Consider the following 20,139-nt stretch of genomic DNA (forward strand, 5'->3'; position numbering starts at 1 on the left):
AAAAAGGAGTTTGAAGTAATTTTTCAAGCTTTTTCATTTCTTTCAAAAGCAATTTTCTGTGATTTTGTAGCACTTCAAAAGTACTTTCAAAAAAAAAACTTCATTTACATTAGAATATGAAGTGTCGACAAAACAGGAGTCCCTCTTAGCCTTTCTTTCACCTTTCTCCTCCTCCTTTTTGGTACCATGAAGTAAAAAGGAAAAAATAATTCAAGAGTATTTTTCAGAATAACATGAAACACAACTGATTTTTTTCACCCCTGAAAATACTTGTTTTGGAAAAAGAAGTTGATAGTCCACTGAGAAAAAAGTTTGCAAGAAAAATTATCTATCTCTAACACACAAGACAATTCTTCATTCATAAAATGACAAAACCAAGGAACATTCCAGATGGTGTTTCTGTTAATAATTCCCCATTATTCTCATAATCACCATGCCTACTTCCTCCTAAACCACAGAAGAATCCACATCAGATATGCGCCAGATCTGAACCCAGCCATGTTGAAAAATTCAAGTGTGAGATGGAAAGGAGGTAGTACTATTATAGACTGTTTTGAGTCAGTTAATTTTATACATTAACCAGTCTTTTGCTGTATTTCATGATAATTTCGTTTCCACTGGAGGATGATGTTGAAGGCCCTAGTTCAGCAAAGCCCTTACACACACTTTTAATTCCCATTAGTGCTTACATGTCATTGAAAGACAGCATCCAGTATCCTGCACAACACATCTTTTAACCCGCCATGTTATCCTCCAGTGTGAGATATCTGCATCTACATCTTCCAAAAGGCAGGGTCCCAGGCAGTAACACCGCAAAACAGGACCATCCCCCAGCCTCGAGCTGCTCATGGTCACAGCTGACAGGATTCCCTGCCTGAAGAGTCTTTGTTTTTTATTAACAACTGCGACATTTTTGTTTCAATATTTTCTATTTAGATTAAAGTGAGAACAGAACAAGAGATATATGAACCAACAGACAACATTAATTTACTAATTGAAACAGACCATGCAGGAACAGTTGCCTTAGCTGTGGTTGATAAAGCAGTTTTCATTCTGAACAAGAAAAATAAGCTTACAGCCAAAAAGGTGAGATATCTGTTGGAAGAAAATATCCTCTCTACTAGTCAAGCAAAATTTCCCATGACTGATGAGTGGATCAAAATGTCTTTAATGGATATTAATTGCTTAATCATAGCTTTGCTAAACTTCAAAATGCTTTTGCTTTTGCAGTTTAAGATCTATTCAAGGTGAATGATATATTTGAGTATTTCCATGCTACAACAGAGAAGTGTTTAAATTAAAAAAGCATTACTTGAAAGCATTCCCCAACTAAAACATCCCTCAACTTTAATCTGTTTCCAAATGTAGCTTGTACCACCAGTTTGTCTTGCTTCTGTGAGTCCAAGGCTACAAGAAATTCTTAATATGTATTAAAAAAACCCCATTTTTCAAGTGTGTCAAGTGTGTCCAGTACATCTATGCTATTTTGTTTGGCAGGTATTTAATGCTATGAATTCATATGATCTTGGATGTTCTCCAGGTGGTGGTGAAGACAGTGTTCAAGTTTTTACTGATGTTGGTCTGGCCTTTTTATCAGATACAATTATATCCAACGCTCGGGAAGGTAAGTGCAATCTGCCCTTTACTTTGCACAAGACCACTACAGACCTGGGGAGGTCAACTGCTTAAAAATCAGGAACATTTTATCATGATACTGGAAGATCTCCCTTGTCTGCGGATATTCCTTCTTCTGTTCTTCCACTGGGTGCTGGCAGTTCAGACAGCCCAGAACTTGGCTGCTGGTCCTTTGGTGCCCAGCTCAGCTGGGGTGGGCAGCAGTTGGCTGGGGCTGTAAGGAAACTTGGCAATCTGTGGGTCTGCTGGGAATGAGATGGGTCTTCCATCAACGACCTGAATGATCAGGCTGTTATTGTCATAGTAGCGTGACCAAGATGTTCTGTTCTGCTTTCCCAGGATATCAGTGCCTCCAGGTGAGCAGAAGGCAGAAGAGATCTTTGGATTTTCAGAAGAAAATGTCAGGAATTGGTATGTCTGTTCATCTGGGTGGCCTGAAAGGCTTAGCAGGGGGATACAAAGGGAACTGGCTGGGATCTAGTGGGCAAGAAGCAAAGGGACAGGAAAGGATACCAAGATATTCATAGTCCAAATTCTTGCATTAAGTGACATAATGTAGCACAAGTGTGTAAGCTATGTCGTGTGACCTGATGCATCATCTATCAAAACAATTCAAAAAACCAAGACAAAGAGGGGCCTGGCTGCAAATGGAAACAGATTCACCAGTTTCTAATCCCATATGTGTAGTACTTCTACTAGATATCATGTCATGGAATCAGTTATGGCTTTAAAGTTTTTCAAATTTATTTGTGTGACCAGAAATTGTTTTATAGGTCCTGATTTATTTTCTTGACATTCTGCTTTGAAGTTGTACCAGTTTTTCTATTTTGTGCTCTAATTAAGACAAGAGCTAGTATAACATTTCTTCTAAATTTTAAAATAAAAGAGTTCACACAAATTGATATTTCCTTGCCAGAAGACATGAAGGCTTGATGCTGGGATCTTCCTTTGAAATCGGTCTCTTTATTCAAGAATGAGAACACTGCCATAGCTATTTCTATCAAGATACCTAATTCCAGTGTGCCAAGGAGGCGTTTTCAGTCACAGTCTGAATTTGAAGAGAAAGCTCAGAATAGAATATCTAGGATGCTGTAGGGCCCATTCTTTCCTCCTGTGTTTGTGGACTGTTTTTAGGATGGAGAACAGGTACTTGGATGAAGGAATACTGTTGTAATAGCAGCTAATATTAACTGCAAAGAATGCGAGGAATGAGCACCATGAACACTTTTACGTTTTTTGCCACTTCCGCTGCACTAATACTGGTTTTAATTACATTGCAGCCAGCAAATACCAAAACACTGATCTACGAAAATGCTGTGAAGATGGAATGAAATTAAATCCCATGAGGTTTTCTTGTGCGAAAAGGCTAACAAAGGTGGCTGGCTCCCCCGAATGCAGAAACGCCTTCCAGGACTGCTGTGAGAAAGCCACAGCCCTCAGGAAGGAGGCAAAGCGGTGGACCAGAGTGGGCTTGGCACGATGTAAGCAACAGTGGCGTGCAACTGCTTACAAAAAAATACCATTCATGTGGTGGCAAGGGAGGGTTAAGGGGCATTTAATTCTGTGGGGCCGAGGGGGAAGTTTTCACATCACTATTTCAGTGAGCCCCAGTATAGTGCAGCACCCACACACCGTTGCATCTTCACAAGTGTACACTGTGAATGTGGGAGTGGGACAGGACAAATTCTTGGAGTGAGACAAGTCAGGCATCGCTTCAGGCACTTGTGGCCCCGGAACAGCCGTACAGAGGAGCTGTCAGCCCCTGCCCACACCCCCGGAGGCTGCAAAAAGCAGAGCAGAGAAGGGGGTGGTTGTCTGCATTCAGGGGTCTGAGTGATCTTGGATTTGTGACTATTTTATTACTGGTACTACTGTTATAACACCCGAGTAACTCCAAAACACTGCCTCACGAGTAGAGACCACCTCAGCCAGGAACAATTTTGTCTCTTTCTTCCTTTCTTCTCCCCAGAGTCTCTCGCTGATCACAGAAGAGGTCATGTCATAAAAAAAAAAAAAATCATGTTGAAAATGACCCCATTCTAAGTGTAATTTCTGCTACCATTTTTCTCAGAGCCCTCATTTCAAGCTCTGTCTGTCACAAACATGAGACGGTGGGAGCATCTTTGCTCCACATTACTAAAGGGAAATGTTTTCTTGTTTGGTAGCATATAGTTATTGAACTTGCAATTATCCTTTTCTTAATGACGGTCTATGGTCGTTGTTCCTTTTCCTTCAGCATTTTTTTTTTTAATGCACAAGATGAAACTCAGATTAAGTCTTGCAACTCCGTGTATTTGTCATGCTGCTTTTTCTCTGCAAACTGACTGCCTGCAAGACAGTGTAAGGTCAGCAGCCAAAGACTTCAGAACAGAAACTCCACTCTTGTTTTACAGACTATGATGACCACGAAGAATTTTTTGATGAAACTTCTGTCACCTTGCGCAGTTATTTTCCCGAGAGCTGGTGGTGGAGTTTTGAAGAAGTGACAAACCCTGGAAAACACAGGTAACTATATTACCTGACTAGGTGAATATTTCTAAATTTGTACAGTAAAATGTATACAAATATTAGCTTTATGTGTTTTCTGATACAGAGGGCTTCTGAATATTTGCAAGTACCTTGTCTCCACAACTGAGGGAATATTTTTTCCCTTACAAAATTCAAACTTCAACAAATGACAATGTTTACATTTTATACGTCCTTCCTAATACATTTTGTTTTGTGTTTCTTAGTGTACATAACCTTGCTCCTGACTCTATAACTACCTGGGAAGTTCAGGCAATAAGCATATCTCCCCAAAAAGGTAAAAGTATTGGGTAATTTTCTTGGTTTCTTCATACGGATGAATAGAGAACACATATTTTTTAAAACAGAGAAACTGTTATATCAACAGATTGAGACAGTCTGTACTGAAAAACACAAAGTGTTTTGATCGTGACATTCACTCTTCTCTTTTAGGCCATATTAAAGTCTAACTAGAATTTAAAGGATAGATACATACTTATGAAAACAACATGAAGTGGGCTCTGAAAGAGCATGGATTATGCAATCAAAACTGTCTCCTATTCTATCAAATCAATAAACTATCTCATTGTAGCTTCCACATGGCCAGGAAGCCACAAGAAAGGTAGCAGTAAAAATACCGTTTTTATTTTAATACTTCTGGGAGCGAGTTCTGGCCATGTCGGAGAAGCAAGACAGTTTGTGGTCTCTGGAAAACCAGAGAAAAGAAGAGAAGAGCACCAGGAGACTAGCAGAGGATCAGTAAGGGCTGGATGCTAGAGAGCCCAGGTTCCCAGGTGCTGCTCTCTGGGAGCTCCTGGGGACTGACCGGGACCACACAGGAGGGACAAAGGCTCCACTCCTCTCCGGAAAGGGAGACTTATCCACGGATGCAGTGATGGCCATGGAGTTTATTTACAGAAAGCGAGGAAAGTTCATTTAAACATGGCCCTTGCAGGAAAGCTGGGCCACATTTCACTCACTGAAGCTACAAACATTCCTGCCAAATTCTACCTATCAAAAACCATGGCAGTGACTCCAGCGGGCAAATCGTCTACCCCAGAGATAGGTCTGTAGCGCAGGTGAGTTTAAATGCTTTCTGGCTATGCTCATCTCCCTGTCCTGCTTTTGACCCCAGGGGAGCCCAGGCAATGAGTTTTGATTAGACATTTAACTTTCCATCCGCTGATGTTAAGTGTGTAATTCTCAACTCTGTTTTTTTTGTCGCCCCAGGATTTTGCATAGCTGAGCCCCACACCTTTTCAGTGTTCAAAGACTTTTTTGTATCCCTGAGATTACCATACTCAATTAGACGACACGAACAACTAGAAATAAAAGCAGTGGTCTACAACTATCTGCCCAACGATCTCCAGGTAGTATTACCACCAACTGCTGTGCTATAGACATCTATCTGGCTAGATACATAGCTATGTAACAATTTAATGTAAGTGACCCAGCTACCTTTCAGTGCCCTCCTACAGCCCAGACACAGCGCTCCCATTTTGAAAGTCTCCCCAGGGAGAGTATCCAGTTCTACTTGCCAGTCAAACTTACTGCACAAAACAGATCTTATTTAGCACACTACACAGCCAGATTCCTTGTCTTTTGATATGTCTTCTCCCCCTTCATTGAAGCAACCAGCTACTTTTTTGCTGTCTGCTAATCTGGGCAACACCCAGCTGCTGATAAAGCAGGTACACAAGAGAGAGAGGTAAAGTACGAGCACACAGTCCATTATGTTAGCCAGAAAATTCATATAATGCAAAGCCAGTTTTTCTCTGCATGCAGCACCTATCCAATTCTGCATATGGCCACAGCTGTCACTGGGTTTAGGGCCTCCATCATCCTCAGGCCGATGGTCTTCTTTTTCATCTCTTCCCATCTCTCAGCTAGCTCTGTTTGACCAGCATCTTCTGAACTATGTTGAATGGTGTGGAGCTGCGATGTATAAAAGTACTATCTTTCTTACTTCCCTTACTTACCTTACTTCAAGATAGGCCAAAACTATATTGCAAATTCAATGTAATGGAGAAATACTAGCTGATTTACCTTTACAGCCCTAGTCAATGTAGATGAATGTTAACAGACTATAGGGTCATAGAACACTTTAGATTGGAGGGGATCTCCAGAGGTCTCTAGTCCAACTCGCTGGTCACAGCAGATCCAGTCAGAGCAGGTTGTTCAGGGCCTTGTCCAGTCAAATACTGAATATCTCCAAGGAGGGAGACTCCTCTACCTCTTTAGACAATCTCTGCCAGCATTTGATCACTTCTTGGTGAAAATGTTTTCCCATTTTTTAAACAGAGACTAGTAAATTCAAGGGAGTGAAAAACACACTCTGCCTTGCAAAATGTCTGCATTGCTAATTAATTTTTAAGCTCATGTCTCCTCTGATACCTGTTTCTCATTTCCTATTCTTGTCTAGATGTGGTGGATCTGGAGTATTCTTCATGTGTTATTGCCTTGTCCCCCCAGGTTAATGTGACAATGGAAGCAGTGAGGGGGCTGTGCACTGCAGAGGCAAAGGAGAAGGCTGTGCGGCTGATGCTGGTAGCTAAGGGGAACTCTGCAACACCAGCCTACTTCTCAGCTGTCCCTCTGGCTGTGGGAGAATTTCCAATTACTATTACTGCTCTCGACACAGTTTCTCGGCACAGTGACAGCATTAGCAAGAACCTCAATGTTGTGGTAAGTATAACTAGTTGAGGGCAGGCACTTCATGAATATGTGTTTCTCCTCGAATATAATCTTCACTATGTGTGGAGCTCTCATAGAGCGAATGAAATCCTAGAAACATAAGGCTGGAAGCCTTAGAATTTGGTGGATTTCATAGATGATAGGTTTGTTAAAGCGAGTCCACCTGTGAACTGGACTTGCACAGCTCACAAAACTGAGAATAAACTTTGAAGTTTAATTTTTCTGGGTTATTTGTGGTTAAAGAAATTTCAGTCAGGGATATATATCAATAATAACAAAGAGTCAATTTTGTTCACTAGCATTTCAATTGGGAGACTGAAATTCTCATTTCAAGCTTCATTTTCACCTGGAGAGAAATCTCTGCTCCAAAATAACCTGTTTCTGCCATCTGCTGGTCTTATGCAAGGGCGGGGATTGCAGCTTTCGTGCAGCTGAATTTCAAGTGTGAGTGCTTGCAAAAATTTTCACTTTTCTTTCCTCAATTTTACAGGCTGAAGGTGTTTTACAGAGAGAAGAAAAGACCATTTGCATTAATAGCGGCTGTAAGTTACACAAAAGAGTTAGATACAGATGAGGTCTGAGACAGGGACAGGGGCTGTAAGCCTGGTGTGAATATCTGATGGGTAGAGTGGAATACTTCTGAACATACAAACATTGCTTTGGTTGACCAAATCTTGTCACAAATCTCATCATCCAATACATAGCAAAAGACAAGGAAAAAAAAATCATTTAATTCTAAATATTACTAATGATTGAAAATTAAATCAATGTAAGAAAGATATGTTTCTTTTCATAAGTTTCTATTTAACGTTTCTGATAAATTTTCTGTTGTAATTGCCATCTACTGTGAGATGTTTAACAACAAGCATGTTCTCAAATGACACTATATATTTTTATGTTTAAAGAGTTTCAATATAGGTCTCTATTATTTATTTACAGTGAAGTCCCATACACTGGACCTGAACATACCATCTGATATGGTACCGGGTTCTGACAGTCACGTGTTTGTTAGCCTGAAAGGTAAATGTAGTTTTTTGTCAATAACTTCTCCTTAGGTGACAAGAGACATGACCCTTTGTGCTGCTCATTCATGAATGGCAAGTGTCCATTCAATCCTAGTTTTTTCTTCCATGACTCAAATGGTCTGTCCTACATGCCCAGGTCATAAAACTAAACAGCTCCAAGGCTGATCCAGTACCTTTTCTCTTTTGAATTACTCCTTCTCATTTGTATTGGACGTAATAGCTTTATGCAGTCCATCCTGCCTCACTGTGCCCAGGGTAACTTTATGTGAAGGCCAGAGCAGAAGGGAAGAGTCCACCTTCTCTTGCAACCCCACACTGCATGTAGTTCTGTAGAAATTGGCTTTATTCTTCAGAAATAAGGATACCAGACTCTGATGTCTAAGTTCTGCAAACTTCATTTTTTCTAAAGAGAAGATATGTGCAATCAGATATTCATTGAATCAAATGATCATACACATATGTATATAGTCATGCATATGTATTTTAAAAACATCTGATAGCAAGTACTCTTATTAATGATAAAAACATTTTTTCCCATAAAATGTGAAATAATGCATTCTTGACACAAAGGCTATTGGCTTCCATTTCAAATCCCTGTTCTAAGGTATAGGGATGACTGAATTCATCAAATGAGAAAATTGCGAGGGGGGTGAGGGCAAACCTGCACAAAAGTGTTTGGCATGATTATGGCACAATCTTTTTGCCCTCTGTCGAAGGATCAAGTCTGGTTTGACAAGAATTTTTCAGCCCAGACCTGAAGATCCAGTCTTTCCCCATTTCCTTGCTTCCCTGCCTCCAAGTAGCCTCAGGACTCTCTCCTCCATACTTCTTCACTGCCCCAGCCTCCTTTCTCCAGCTTTCCCAGGGCCTGGCAGCTCATCCTTGTTCTTCTCTAGTCTTAAAAAGTCATAAATAGCTGAAAACATTGTTTAATAATGAGGAATATCAGGCAACCATATAATCAGGCCATGCTGGAGCATCAACCTACAGTTCGTATCACCTTTCTTCATGTTACACCAGCCAGTTTTAAATATGATATATATTATGGCTTGTGGTTTCTACAACAGGCAATATTATGGATGAGCCTGTTGAAAATTCTCTTAGTCTCAGTGGAGTTGAGAAACTTATTCGAGTGCCCAAAGGCTGTGCAGAGCAAACAATGGCGAAAATGGCCCCTGCAGTCTACGCTATTGAGTACTTGGATGCCAGCGAGCAATGGACCAACTTTAATCCTGAACGGAAGGAGGAAGCCATTAACATGATTGAAAAAGGTACACAGAAAAAAACCCAGAGACCAACTGACAGGGTCTTTGTTATCATTTTGCCTTGCACACTAACCATAGCTACTTGCCAAAGGAGTGCGCGTTGTCTACACACAGCTATGCAGTAATGCCTCTGACAATCATCAGAGAGGCATGAGAAACAGAACTGGTGAGGAGGACTTCGGTGACTAATTGCCTACATCTGACATTGCACAGTACTGACATTCACAGTCCAGCCTCTCTCTTGCCTAATTTAGAAGCAGAAAGTAAAACCTGAGCTGATCAACGCCGACTCTTTTCAGAGTAAACAGACAGCAAAGGTCAGCTGATCATTTCTTCCTAATGTAGAAGTGTAAAATAGGTCAAGATAAATCATGTCCTAAAAATGTTTATTTCTGCCCCTGGATCGTAGACAGTGCTTAAGATGGCCAGCTGGGATGTAGACATCTCTGCTGGAGATGTCTGTAGTTGACAAGAGGAGTATCACTAAGGAAACTCCCAGTGGCAGTCATGATATTGACACTTTCTCTTCCACACTCCTGTATTCATTACACGAGCTAGAATGACTCCAACAACCTTGGACCAAGCCAGGGAGGGAGTTTCCTTGGGAAGAGGACAGCTGCAAGGCTGCTTCTTGCAGAGCCCACTCCAAGACATGATCCAAAGCTGGTGTTAAATGTACAGCAAAGCCAGGACTGCAGCATCTGGAAGTGCAGATGTTTCAGCTCACAGGCACTAACTAACATAGAGCCCGAGAGTTATCAGTGTTACAGCAGGTACAGCTGATCTTTCTAACTGTAGTGATGTGCACAAGGCAAAAGGCAATATAATGCACCTGTCTTCATGACCTTCAGACAATATGTGGCTCACATTTCATCAGTGAAAAATAAGGATATTAATACAGATTAAAAATATGCTAAGTTGCTGAATGGTGTTCTTTGCCTATTTAAGATTGTCTAAAATGATGTGAGATCCTGCTGATGAGTATTTGGTACCATCAGCAGCATTTAGTCCCTACATTATGCTTTTATTGATTCTTATCGAAGTTCACCAGGTAGAAAATGAGTTGTGTTACTGTGACACAGACTTTGTCAAGATAATAGCAATCAAGATCAGAAGCCACAACTCATGATTTCTAAGCCTATGTCTGACACAAGAGATGATGTTTCGTATATTTTTTTCATTACGTGCACCATAAAATCAGCAGCTTGAAAAGTTGTCAGTGGTGGGAAATAAGTTTCCCAAAATTCATTACACAGAAAAAGCTTTGTAACTATAGATACCTGCAGTTTTCAGGTTATTCTCATGGGTCATTTAAGTTAAACAAGACAGAGCACCTTCTAAGCCTAGTGCTTTTTCTGTGCCAAAGGCCTGTTGACCCAGTCATTTCCTCCTTAATGTACCAGTGAACACCTCCATGTACTCTTCCATTACTGAATACTGAACATATCCATGTTAATATAAGTGAGGTATGAAGATGTCCAAGAAATACGTGTATTCTCTGAACGGTTATGTGCATGCTATCCATGCAGGTTATACTAGACTGCTTGAGTTTCAGAAGGTGGATGGTTCCTATGGACCCTTCAAAAAAACCCCGAGTAGTGTATGGTAAGTGTATTTTTTGCAATAAACTTTGGGGTTTTTTTTCCAAAATATCACTATTATTATTTGATGCATCAGGAGTTTTTCTAGGGGGATGGATTTTCAAAATCTGGAGGGCATGGTGTTGCCTATATACTTTTGTCATGACTAGTCAGCCATGTAAGACTCTCAGCACATTTAGTCTTTGATGAAGGAGGCTTATACTGGGCTACTGGTTATTTTGCATTTGCCACAGAGCAGAAATGCTTGTGATGATGTCGAATGACAGCTCACTAGGTTCCAAAGAGTGCGCCGTATTGAATACGAGTCTGTGTACAGAATTAGTATGTTACTTTTCCTGTCAATATACTCTTCTATAAATATATGTCAGCACAAGTTTGCAATCTTTTCTTTTCTGCAGGTTAACTGCATTCATTGTTAAAGTACTCACAAGGAGCAGAGAATACTTTAGTGTCCAAGACAGTCACATACGCAACTCGATTTCCTACTTGCTTAATCAACAGCAGCAGGATGATTCATTCCACGATCATCACCCAGTATTGGACAGGACTATGCAGGTAGGTCATCAGTATTTAGAAGAATCTTTTGCACATTTAGATCTGTTAGGGATTGAAAAGAATATTCTGAATTGCTGACTAGCAAGAAGCGTATCTAAAAGAAAAGAAATCTAGAATGTAAAATGAATTTCTTAAAAGGTCTGCTATGGCAAAGCTGCATAGCTAGCACTTCACCACCTTTACCTTTGATCTTAGATAATTTTGCAGCTGACCTATGCCTCTAAAGCACTTAGAAAATTAATTCTGAGATCTTTGTGCTTTGCAAAAATTTATGTCAAATAGAGGCATAGAATGGTAATTTAGCTCTGAAGGGACCTCCAGAGGTTATCTAGTCCAACCACTGCTCAGAACAAGTCTAGTTAGGCCTGATTGCACCAGGCCATGTCCAGCTGAGTCTTGAGAACCTCCAAGGACGGGGTAACCAGCCCCTCTGGGTAACCTGTTTCAGTACTTAACCACTCCCATGGTGGGGGCAGGGAAATCTTCATATCAGATTAGAATTTCCAATTGCATATGTGAGTCTACAGATCCTCTATGAGTCCAGAAACCTAAAATTATTACACTATCCATGCATCAAGAATATGAAAGTAATGTGCATCTTCCACAATTCATTGAAAATGCAGATACCTTTGTAGTGATCTTATAGAAAAAAAAGGTACTAATTTTATTAACAATCTTTGTCAAATCACTGGTGAGGCTTCCACTCCCAAAGCCAGTTCCACAGTTGATGTAATATCAATGATGCTGGGGGAAAAAAAAAGCTGAAGAACTGGCCAAAGGTTTTTTGACCTGTGTTCAAGCTGAAATGCTAATCTTCCATCTTACATTTGCTTCAGGAGCTGTGTGTGATAATTTTGTACAGAGACTTAAATATCTCCAAACAAACAGCCTATCCTTCTCCTAAGGATAAACATTTGGGGCTGAGTGAAGGAGCAGGTTGTTGTCGAAGGTTGTTGTCAAATGTTGTTGAAGACGGTTGTTGAAGATCTTAAGGTTGTTGTCAAAGTCGAGCATGAGCAAAAGAATCAGAGGAATAGGAATGAAAATGCAGATCTTCACGGAAAGAAAGAAATGAGGACACTTTGTTTAGTTTATCATGAAGAGCAATAAGAAATGATCTAGTAATGGTGTATAAATATCTTTACAGGAGAAAAGTTCTGGGTGTTAAAGTGTTCGTTAGTTTACAGGAAGTAGCAGAGAAACAGAAAAAAAACCCCATAGTAGTGCTTGGAAATTGAGGCCATGAATATTCCAGTGAGAAACTGTAGATTTTAACTTTGAGTTAAATAATTAAATATTTTATTACCAGCTTAAGGATGTATTCTGTTCCTAATCTCTTTACATTGCCTAACGCAAACTGGCTGCCATTGCAGAAGATATACTTTAGGTGGACACAAATTACTGAGCAAAATTAAAACGTAAAACTACATGGTCTGTGGTCAGATGGTTTGACAAGAAGGTCCTTGACTTCATGAAAAGCGATTTTCTAAATTTAATCATAAGCATATACATGAACATTTAACTTCTCCTTTTCATGTTTCATTTTTCAGGGTGGCATCGGGTCAGCAAAAGAGGATTTGGCTTTGACAGCCTTTGTAACTATAGCATTGCAACAGACTGTACAGGTCTACGACTCATCTGATGTGGTAGGAAGCCTGACTGTTTAAGTCTGAAGGCTATTGCACAATGGCATGTTCACCCTACTGTCTTAAAATACTGCAAATGAGAAGGTAAAAGTCTGGTTACATCTGTGGTGGATAGGAAATGATGCTATGACCTAATGTACAACAAGATGTTTTGAGCTACGTACTCCATCATCAGTGGCTTTAATCACTAAGAAGAAATTATTAAAATAGTCTCAAAAATTACTACACTGCAGTCTTCTCATTTGCTAGCATTCACAACAGCAGTAACAGTTAGTAGGCCTGGATGACCTGCTCAAATGCGTCCGTTCTGTTTTCACAGGTACAAGTAATTAGAGGAGCAGTGGCTTACATGAAAAATCAACTTTCAAGAAATACTAACTGCTATTCTATAGCTATTACTGCTTATGCTCTGACGCTCGTGCAGGTTGACAGTGAAGAAGCCCAGTTGGCGAAAGAAAAATTAAGAGGCTGTTCTGTTTTTGATGCAGGTATGGGTGACCATTCTTAAAAATTCAGTTAGCAAACACTTTTCCTAAATAAAGCACCTTAAGCACTGTTCTATATGAACAAAACAAATTCAAATGAACAAAGACCTTTTCATTTTCATAATTTTTCACACTTTTTATAGAAGAGTGTATGTACATGTGCAATATACTTAATTACTTAAATTACATAATTAAACATTTCAACACTGAAATTGTGATATGTAATTTATATAATTAATATCACTACAAAATAACAACTTGGCATAGTGAAGTTTGGATCATGATCTTGTCTGATACCAGAACTGGAACAAAACCATCGCAAATAGTCATTTACCTTCTCTGCTTCCCTTGCTGCCTACCAAAGTTTCCACATCCCTAAAGTACATTAAAAAAAAAAGTCCAAGCTAGCTGAGAAAGAATAAACTTTTGATGGGTAAATAGGAATGAACAACTACATATGGTAGCAGTCCAGGCTGGATTTGTGAGCAAGAGGGAAGGTGTCTTTTCCAGCCCACCTATTTTCAAAGCCCCCCACCAGTTCTGAGTGCTTTATTCCAGCTCCACGCTGATGTCACCTCTTCAACCCCCGGTACGTGGTTGTGGTCAATGCTGAGTTGGTTATACGGCTGCACTGCCACGCTATTAATTTCTCCCAATTCATTTGGTAAATACATTATGGTTTAATAGCCATAGTTTAAGCATAGGGAATATGCTTCTTGTTAATCAAGACTGGATTTATGGTCATAATTAACGCTATTATCTCTCGGGGACCACCAGACACAATGCTACCACTCCATCAGATGAACACTGTTGTACAATGGGATCATTAGACTGTGATGGCTGGATAAGTCAAAATTGAAAACTGTAATTTTCCACCATCTCTGCTTTCCAACTGATTTGCTGCTCATGACAGCATCTGTGTCTTGTGGTTCCTCAGCGCTATGACATGAAATACCCACTTTGTAGCACAATATTTATTTTTGGCAAATGTCTTTGCCAAGGTGATTCAAGACTGAGTTATTCTTGCAGCAAAGCAGCAGCGCTATTGGGGAAATGGCAACGATGCAATCTCAGTGGAAACCACTGCCTACGCATTGCTTCAAACATTGCTCCTGAAAGACGTGGAGTACGCCGGGCCTATTGCCACGTGGCTGACGGAAAGAAGGAACTACGGTGGAGGATACTTCTCTACACAGGTGCCTGACCACCAGTCCGGGTGGAGTTTCAGGGGGAGGGAAGAAAATGGAAGACCCATAAAGATTTTTTCATTTAGATTTGAAAGCACTGTGACAGTTAATCCTTAACTTCTTTGGTGTGTGAAGCACTAAAGGTTTTGGCTCATTAATAAAAAAGGGGCCAAAATAAAATGGTTATAAACCAGCAAAAATTCTTTGTCTTTATGAAGACCTATGGTAGGCAAAGATCAGAACTCCAGTGGTTTTAGTATTTTAATGCTAAAACAAGCAGCTTGGAGATGAAACTAATAGTCTGAGCGGGTAGGAACGGACAGTACAGGAGAACTTCAAAGCAGCAAAAAACATAAAACAGAAGAATACCTCCAGGGGACTGATCATGCCATCTTACATATTCTTGAAATACTCTGGCATAATTGTTAGGGTTTTTTGCATTTCTTTCTCATCTAGGACACAGTGGTGGCACTGGAAGCTCTGTCAGCGTACAGCATACAGACATTGAACACTGCTTCCACCAACCTGACTGTAAGGCTGGGAATACCTGGAAGGCAAAAAGACTACAGTATTACTCTGACTGATACTGATGAAGTGATTCAGAAGCAGCTAGAGGTACGAAGCCATCCATTGTTTCAAGCTTCTTGTTCCTTAAACAAAAGAAACATTGGATCACCTAGCCTAGCTTTTCTCATGTTAAGCAATCATAATGTATTGGGTTATAATTTTTTTATTAACTGAATCTGTAAAACAACAACAGAATCTTTTTAAAGCAAAAAGAAAAAAATCAATAGCTCTTTAGCAGCACACTTTAGAGGCCCTTTCCTGCCTCTTCAAGGACTTTGGTGATATGCATCTCACCCAGTAGTGAAGAGAAGCCGGGAACCCATTCAAAGTCTTGCTAGGGAATGAGGAAGAAGGAAGCAGGGGAATATTCTGATATTCATTGTGTAGGGATCTGTGAAATCATCAAATCCTAGCTACAGAGGAGAGAGGAAAGTTGGGAAAAATGTGTCTCCTGGGTCCCAGAATGGCAGAGTAAGATAGCCCGACCCAGTACATTAAAAATCCTGTGGGACTTGATGTCTCATAATTCCTTCCATTTCTAAAGATTTCCCCTATCCTATTTATGAAAGTCAAAGGCATAGAAAACTGTCAAGATCACAGGAAAACAACAGATCAGATGTTGAGCACAGACTAAATATCTTTTTTCTTTTTCTTTGCCTTGGTTTGCAGTTTGAACTTGGGAGAAAACTTGAAGTGTCTGTAGACGGCAGAGGAAATGGGACAATGAGTGTAAGCTGTAAATCAGAAATTCAGAGTCCAACTGAGCTTCTTCTGTTCCTTTTTTGAAAAGAGACTGAGAAATTACTTGCCATGGCTTTATGCTTTGTGTTCCTATCTCCAGATTTCTAAAATGTGGCGGCTACAGACTGCCCTAACAGGCAGTCAGTTTTTCCTGTTCTTGAGTCCCTGAAATGTCAATGCTGATAGAAGTGGCTGGAGTTTGAGAGACCCCTTGGTGGCTGGGAATGGAGAGTTATCTCAAAGGTCCCATGACATCTGTGGTTTGCACATGGGACCTCTCCTGCTTACACCCACGGCAGTCCTCTGTGACTAGTCTGTGCCTGTGGGAGACCACTGTTTCTCTCCACACCTCCATGTCCCATCAACATTTGCTGAAGTCCTGGATCAGTAAATCCCTTTTCATTTGAATGATATTTTTAGTGTTTTGCTGTTTATGTGTTTGTCTTAGATATTAAAAGTGTACTGGTCTTCTGAGCTGAAGAACAACACATGTAACGACTTGGTTTTGACAGTGGAAATGGAAGGGAGCATCAGCTACTCTGGTGAGTGAAAAGCAAAAGTGATACCTTTGGCCAACTGCTAATAATACTTAATGTCTTTCCAGCCTTGGAAAGTGGGAATAAAATAATGAAAATAGGGAAAGAGAGAGGCCTCTGAACCCTACCTAGCCATCCTAGCCATCATTGTATTCAGTTCATCAGTATTTTTTTGTAGTTTAATAACTATCAGAGTGACTGTAGGTGCAGTGGGTACCTAACAGATGCACAGCTGCTCTTGGTAACTCTTCTAAGTTATTGGGAGGGGAGCAGGATAAAGTCCCTTCATGCTGCTCCTGGCTGCCCTGCGGGGAAAGCCCAGCTCAGTTCCCTGGATAACAGGGGTCATACCATGTAGCCTTAAAAATTCTTTGGGACAGACCTGTCATAGGTATTTTCACATGAGCAAGACTCTGTTTTCCATCCCTTGAAGTGTGCATTCATTATCCTTTCTGTCTACGTCTGCGGTTGGTTTTTTTTTCTGTTTGAATAGCTAACCTTTGGAGGCAGGGATTGTTCTTCACATATTTATACATAGGCTAAAATCCATTCTTAGCTAGATCTGTTGGTTATTGATACTCTAATTACCCCTAAAATTTTAACTCTGCGTTAATTAAAAATACTGAGATGGTGTATACCAAACTTTTATAAAATCCACAGAAATAGCATGACTGCCCACTGGTCTTTATCAAACTATCAGGAGCCAAATTACCTGGTTCTCTGTCAAATCTGTGCATGACTGATCGTGTCTGTCTCCTCCAGAAGCTACATACTCTGATGAATACAACGATTATGAGGACTCGATTGCTGCAGAGAACAGCGCATTTGAACCATTGCCTGAAATAGAGTGGTTTGGTATCCACAGCAGAAGGAAAAGGGATGTGAACTCTCCCAGTAAAGCAGAATTGCTGCAGTACAGAGTCTGCATCAGGTAAGTCTGCAAGATCAGCTTTTCATTAGGAAATGCATTCATTTTTTTTTTTAATTCTTCTTGGTCACCCTCTTCATGTCTGCAAGTTCAGCATCCAACCTGGTGATCTTCTGTGAGCGGGCATACATGGTGAGTCTGCATCCTCTCTCCCATAGCAGGAGAGAAGGTTTCCACACGATGTGTTAGGTTTAGACTGTTTACAGAGGCCTCAGATGTCCATTGCAGATTCTACCCCATAAAACTCTGGGGAGACTCTAAAGCGCCTGGCTGGCTAGTTGTCTGAATTAAATAAAATATATACAACTGGAATACAGTAATAGCACATTTACAGAGTTTCATTGCTTTCTGGAGAGATGCTGTTATTTCCTTCATGGTCAGACTCTGGCGTCATAAGAAAGAAAACATGTTTACTACTATTTGCGGGAGGAGAGGAGGAAGAAGTGATATCTTGTGGCAATATCAAGAAGTAGGCATGGGCAGAGCTAGTGAGAAAGAAATCCTCTCATGAAGAAGAACATTGAAACATCTGCTTTTGCTCTCTTTCACAGTCTGGCAAGGGTCACAGAAACACAAAATGGTGGCTGTCCTGAGTTCCTCTTCTAGAGAGGAGCTGGGTGGCAGCAGCAGGTTTTGCTCCCCAGCAGAATTTAGCCTTTCCACTGACTTTTGACAGAGCCTCGGAAGCACGGCTTTTCATCCCTCCTCCCTCAGACAGCAGCAGAAACAACAGCAGGGGAGGTATGGGATAACCCTAATTCCCAAGTTTCCCTCTCCCTAGCTAAATCTGTATTCAGTGAATTACCTGCTGGCTGAAGCATCATCTTCCTCATTAATTTCTATGTAACGTTTATCAACTGTCAGATCCACCATTCTGCAGGACGTTGTTGAGTGTTAGGGTGAGGCTTAAACAATAAAGTGAAGTTCCCTTTGTTGTAGTTTAGACACAGGAGAAACACTGAAGGCACTGATTACATCACCATACCGCTTCCCTGCAGTGTGCTACATCCCTTGTAAGGAATGGTGGGTGCCAAAATAAGTTTCTGAAGTACTGTTCAGTGTATGTCGCATATCTTACGGCAAGGCACCCGATGTGAATGCAGAAGAACCTCACTATGCAGCAATAACAGAATTACCTGATTTTTGAGAAGTGGAAGTACAAAATATTGGAAATCCAATATACAGGCCTAATGGATAGTTAGAGCAATGGGGATTTTTGCCTTGGACACCAAAGGTGATGTAAATTTTACTTTGTCCCTGAAGAATTTGGATAAGCTCATTTCGTAGTTCCACGCTCTAGGTAATAAAGAACAGACACGTTGTAGATGCAGTTTACCTTCCCTATCTTCAACAGTGCTTTTATGGGGGGAAGGAACTGTCCTTTGAAGTTGATTGTTTCTGCCTATCAGCTATAGACAAAACCTAGGTGACAAGCTCAGGCAAGACACCTGGGTTTTGGATGACCATTTGACTAGTTTAGATGACTACTTTTGCCTCATGACTCTTAATCAGGTAGGCAGCTAATTTTCAAATTAAAATCCACTTAGGAAAGTTAAATGGAGTGGAATGTTTTGTTTCACCACTAGCAAGCCTGAAGAGCCAAACTCCTCAAAGCAAGCTGACTGTTCAGTGCAGGTGTTCACAGCTGACGGTCTCCCTTATAAAGGTCCACAGGTTCCAATGCACCAAAGATGTCCCTGGTTGATCTCTCTCTGCTGAGTGGCTTGGAGCCTGACACAAAGGATCTTGACCAGGTTAGAAACACACTTTTCTATGCAATATTTTATAACCTTTTCTATAGAAAACTTGTCTTTCAAAATCTTTCCAAAGTCCACAGGATAAAGAAGAGAAAACAGATTTTGGATAGATATATTTTAATTATTCTTGTTCTGATAAAATATTCACTGAATACATATACAAGAAGTTAAAAGCTTGTGGTGAAGAGAGTTCAACCTTCTTAGTCCCTTGTAATAGAAATTAGGGCAAGGCTCAGCAGAGCACTTAAATATGTGCCTGTCCTTACACATTTTGCTGTCCCCATTGGCACTGTTGTCCCAGGACATTCCAGGACAGTGTGTCCTGTACTTGCAGGGGGGAAGGCCAGCACATCTTTTAGGGGTGGTTGCCAGCAGGGCGCAGTGACAGGGAGATGGGGCACAGTGCTCAAGGAAGATGGCTACAAAGTTTTGGGTTCTGGACCTTGCTTGGTTGGGAGAGGTTTGCCCAGGTTCATGCTCTCAGGGACGACTGCTACTTTTAGGAAGGAAGAATGAGGGCAGAATAAAACATACAGCTGAACAAACAAACCACAGTACAGAGGATGATAGCAAAGGTGTCCCTGTTCTGCTAGTGTTTTGTTCTGATTTTTTTGTCTGTTTGTTTTCCTCCAGTTGATGAAGTCTTCAGACCAGTACATTCATCACTATGAGTACAAGCAAGGAAAGGTTTTGATCTACTTTGGTGAGGTAAGCAAACCAAATGATTTTCCAATCTCTGCCATTTTAGATAGCATATATAAACTTCTTTTAAACCTAAGGATTATTGGTTTTCACACTCTGTTACCTTCCTGTGATTTTTTTTCATATATTATCATTGAAGAGCTTAGTTGAGAGTGGGCAGAGATGGGGAATAAGGGAAATATGCACCTTCATCCTCAGCCTTTTTACGTTCCAGGAAATGCATTCCATGTTTGGGATTTGGGCTTTGGTCCCCCCAAAAAAGATAAATCCTCTCTTGCCAGAAGTTGAAAAGTAAAACCTAAATCAGTGA

The 20,139-nt window shown here is 40.6% G+C and overlaps 1 protein-coding gene across 2 annotated transcripts in view; it reads left to right on the top strand.

Annotated features, from left to right (window-relative positions):
* The window catches only part of LOC104336897 (complement C4-A), a 60,717-nt gene that overhangs the window by 31,535 nt on the left and 9,043 nt on the right, over positions 1–20,139 (top strand). For both annotated transcript variants that reach the window (XM_075420824.1, XM_009942765.2), the window contains 22 exons: positions 937–1,086; positions 1,498–1,624; positions 1,975–2,046; positions 2,916–3,116; positions 4,029–4,140; positions 4,368–4,438; positions 5,371–5,510; positions 6,613–6,825; positions 7,325–7,376; positions 7,774–7,854; positions 8,927–9,130; positions 10,654–10,729; positions 11,124–11,280; positions 12,831–12,926; positions 13,246–13,414; positions 14,441–14,607; positions 15,055–15,213; positions 15,835–15,894; positions 16,355–16,448; positions 17,205–17,373; positions 19,037–19,124; positions 19,761–19,835. In XM_075420824.1, coding sequence (XP_075276939.1) covers positions 937–1,086; positions 1,498–1,624; positions 1,975–2,046; positions 2,916–3,116; positions 4,029–4,140; positions 4,368–4,438; positions 5,371–5,510; positions 6,613–6,825; positions 7,325–7,376; positions 7,774–7,854; positions 8,927–9,130; positions 10,654–10,729; positions 11,124–11,280; positions 12,831–12,926; positions 13,246–13,414; positions 14,441–14,607; positions 15,055–15,213; positions 15,835–15,894; positions 16,355–16,448; positions 17,205–17,373; positions 19,037–19,124; positions 19,761–19,835 — 2,733 coding nt within the window. The remainder of the gene's footprint in view (positions 1–936; positions 1,087–1,497; positions 1,625–1,974; positions 2,047–2,915; positions 3,117–4,028; positions 4,141–4,367; positions 4,439–5,370; positions 5,511–6,612; positions 6,826–7,324; positions 7,377–7,773; positions 7,855–8,926; positions 9,131–10,653; positions 10,730–11,123; positions 11,281–12,830; positions 12,927–13,245; positions 13,415–14,440; positions 14,608–15,054; positions 15,214–15,834; positions 15,895–16,354; positions 16,449–17,204; positions 17,374–19,036; positions 19,125–19,760; positions 19,836–20,139) is intronic.

Source organism: Opisthocomus hoazin, chromosome 1, assembly GCF_030867145.1.
Source record: "Opisthocomus hoazin isolate bOpiHoa1 chromosome 1, bOpiHoa1.hap1, whole genome shotgun sequence".
NCBI classification, from domain to species: Eukaryota; Metazoa; Chordata; class Aves; order Opisthocomiformes; family Opisthocomidae; genus Opisthocomus; species Opisthocomus hoazin.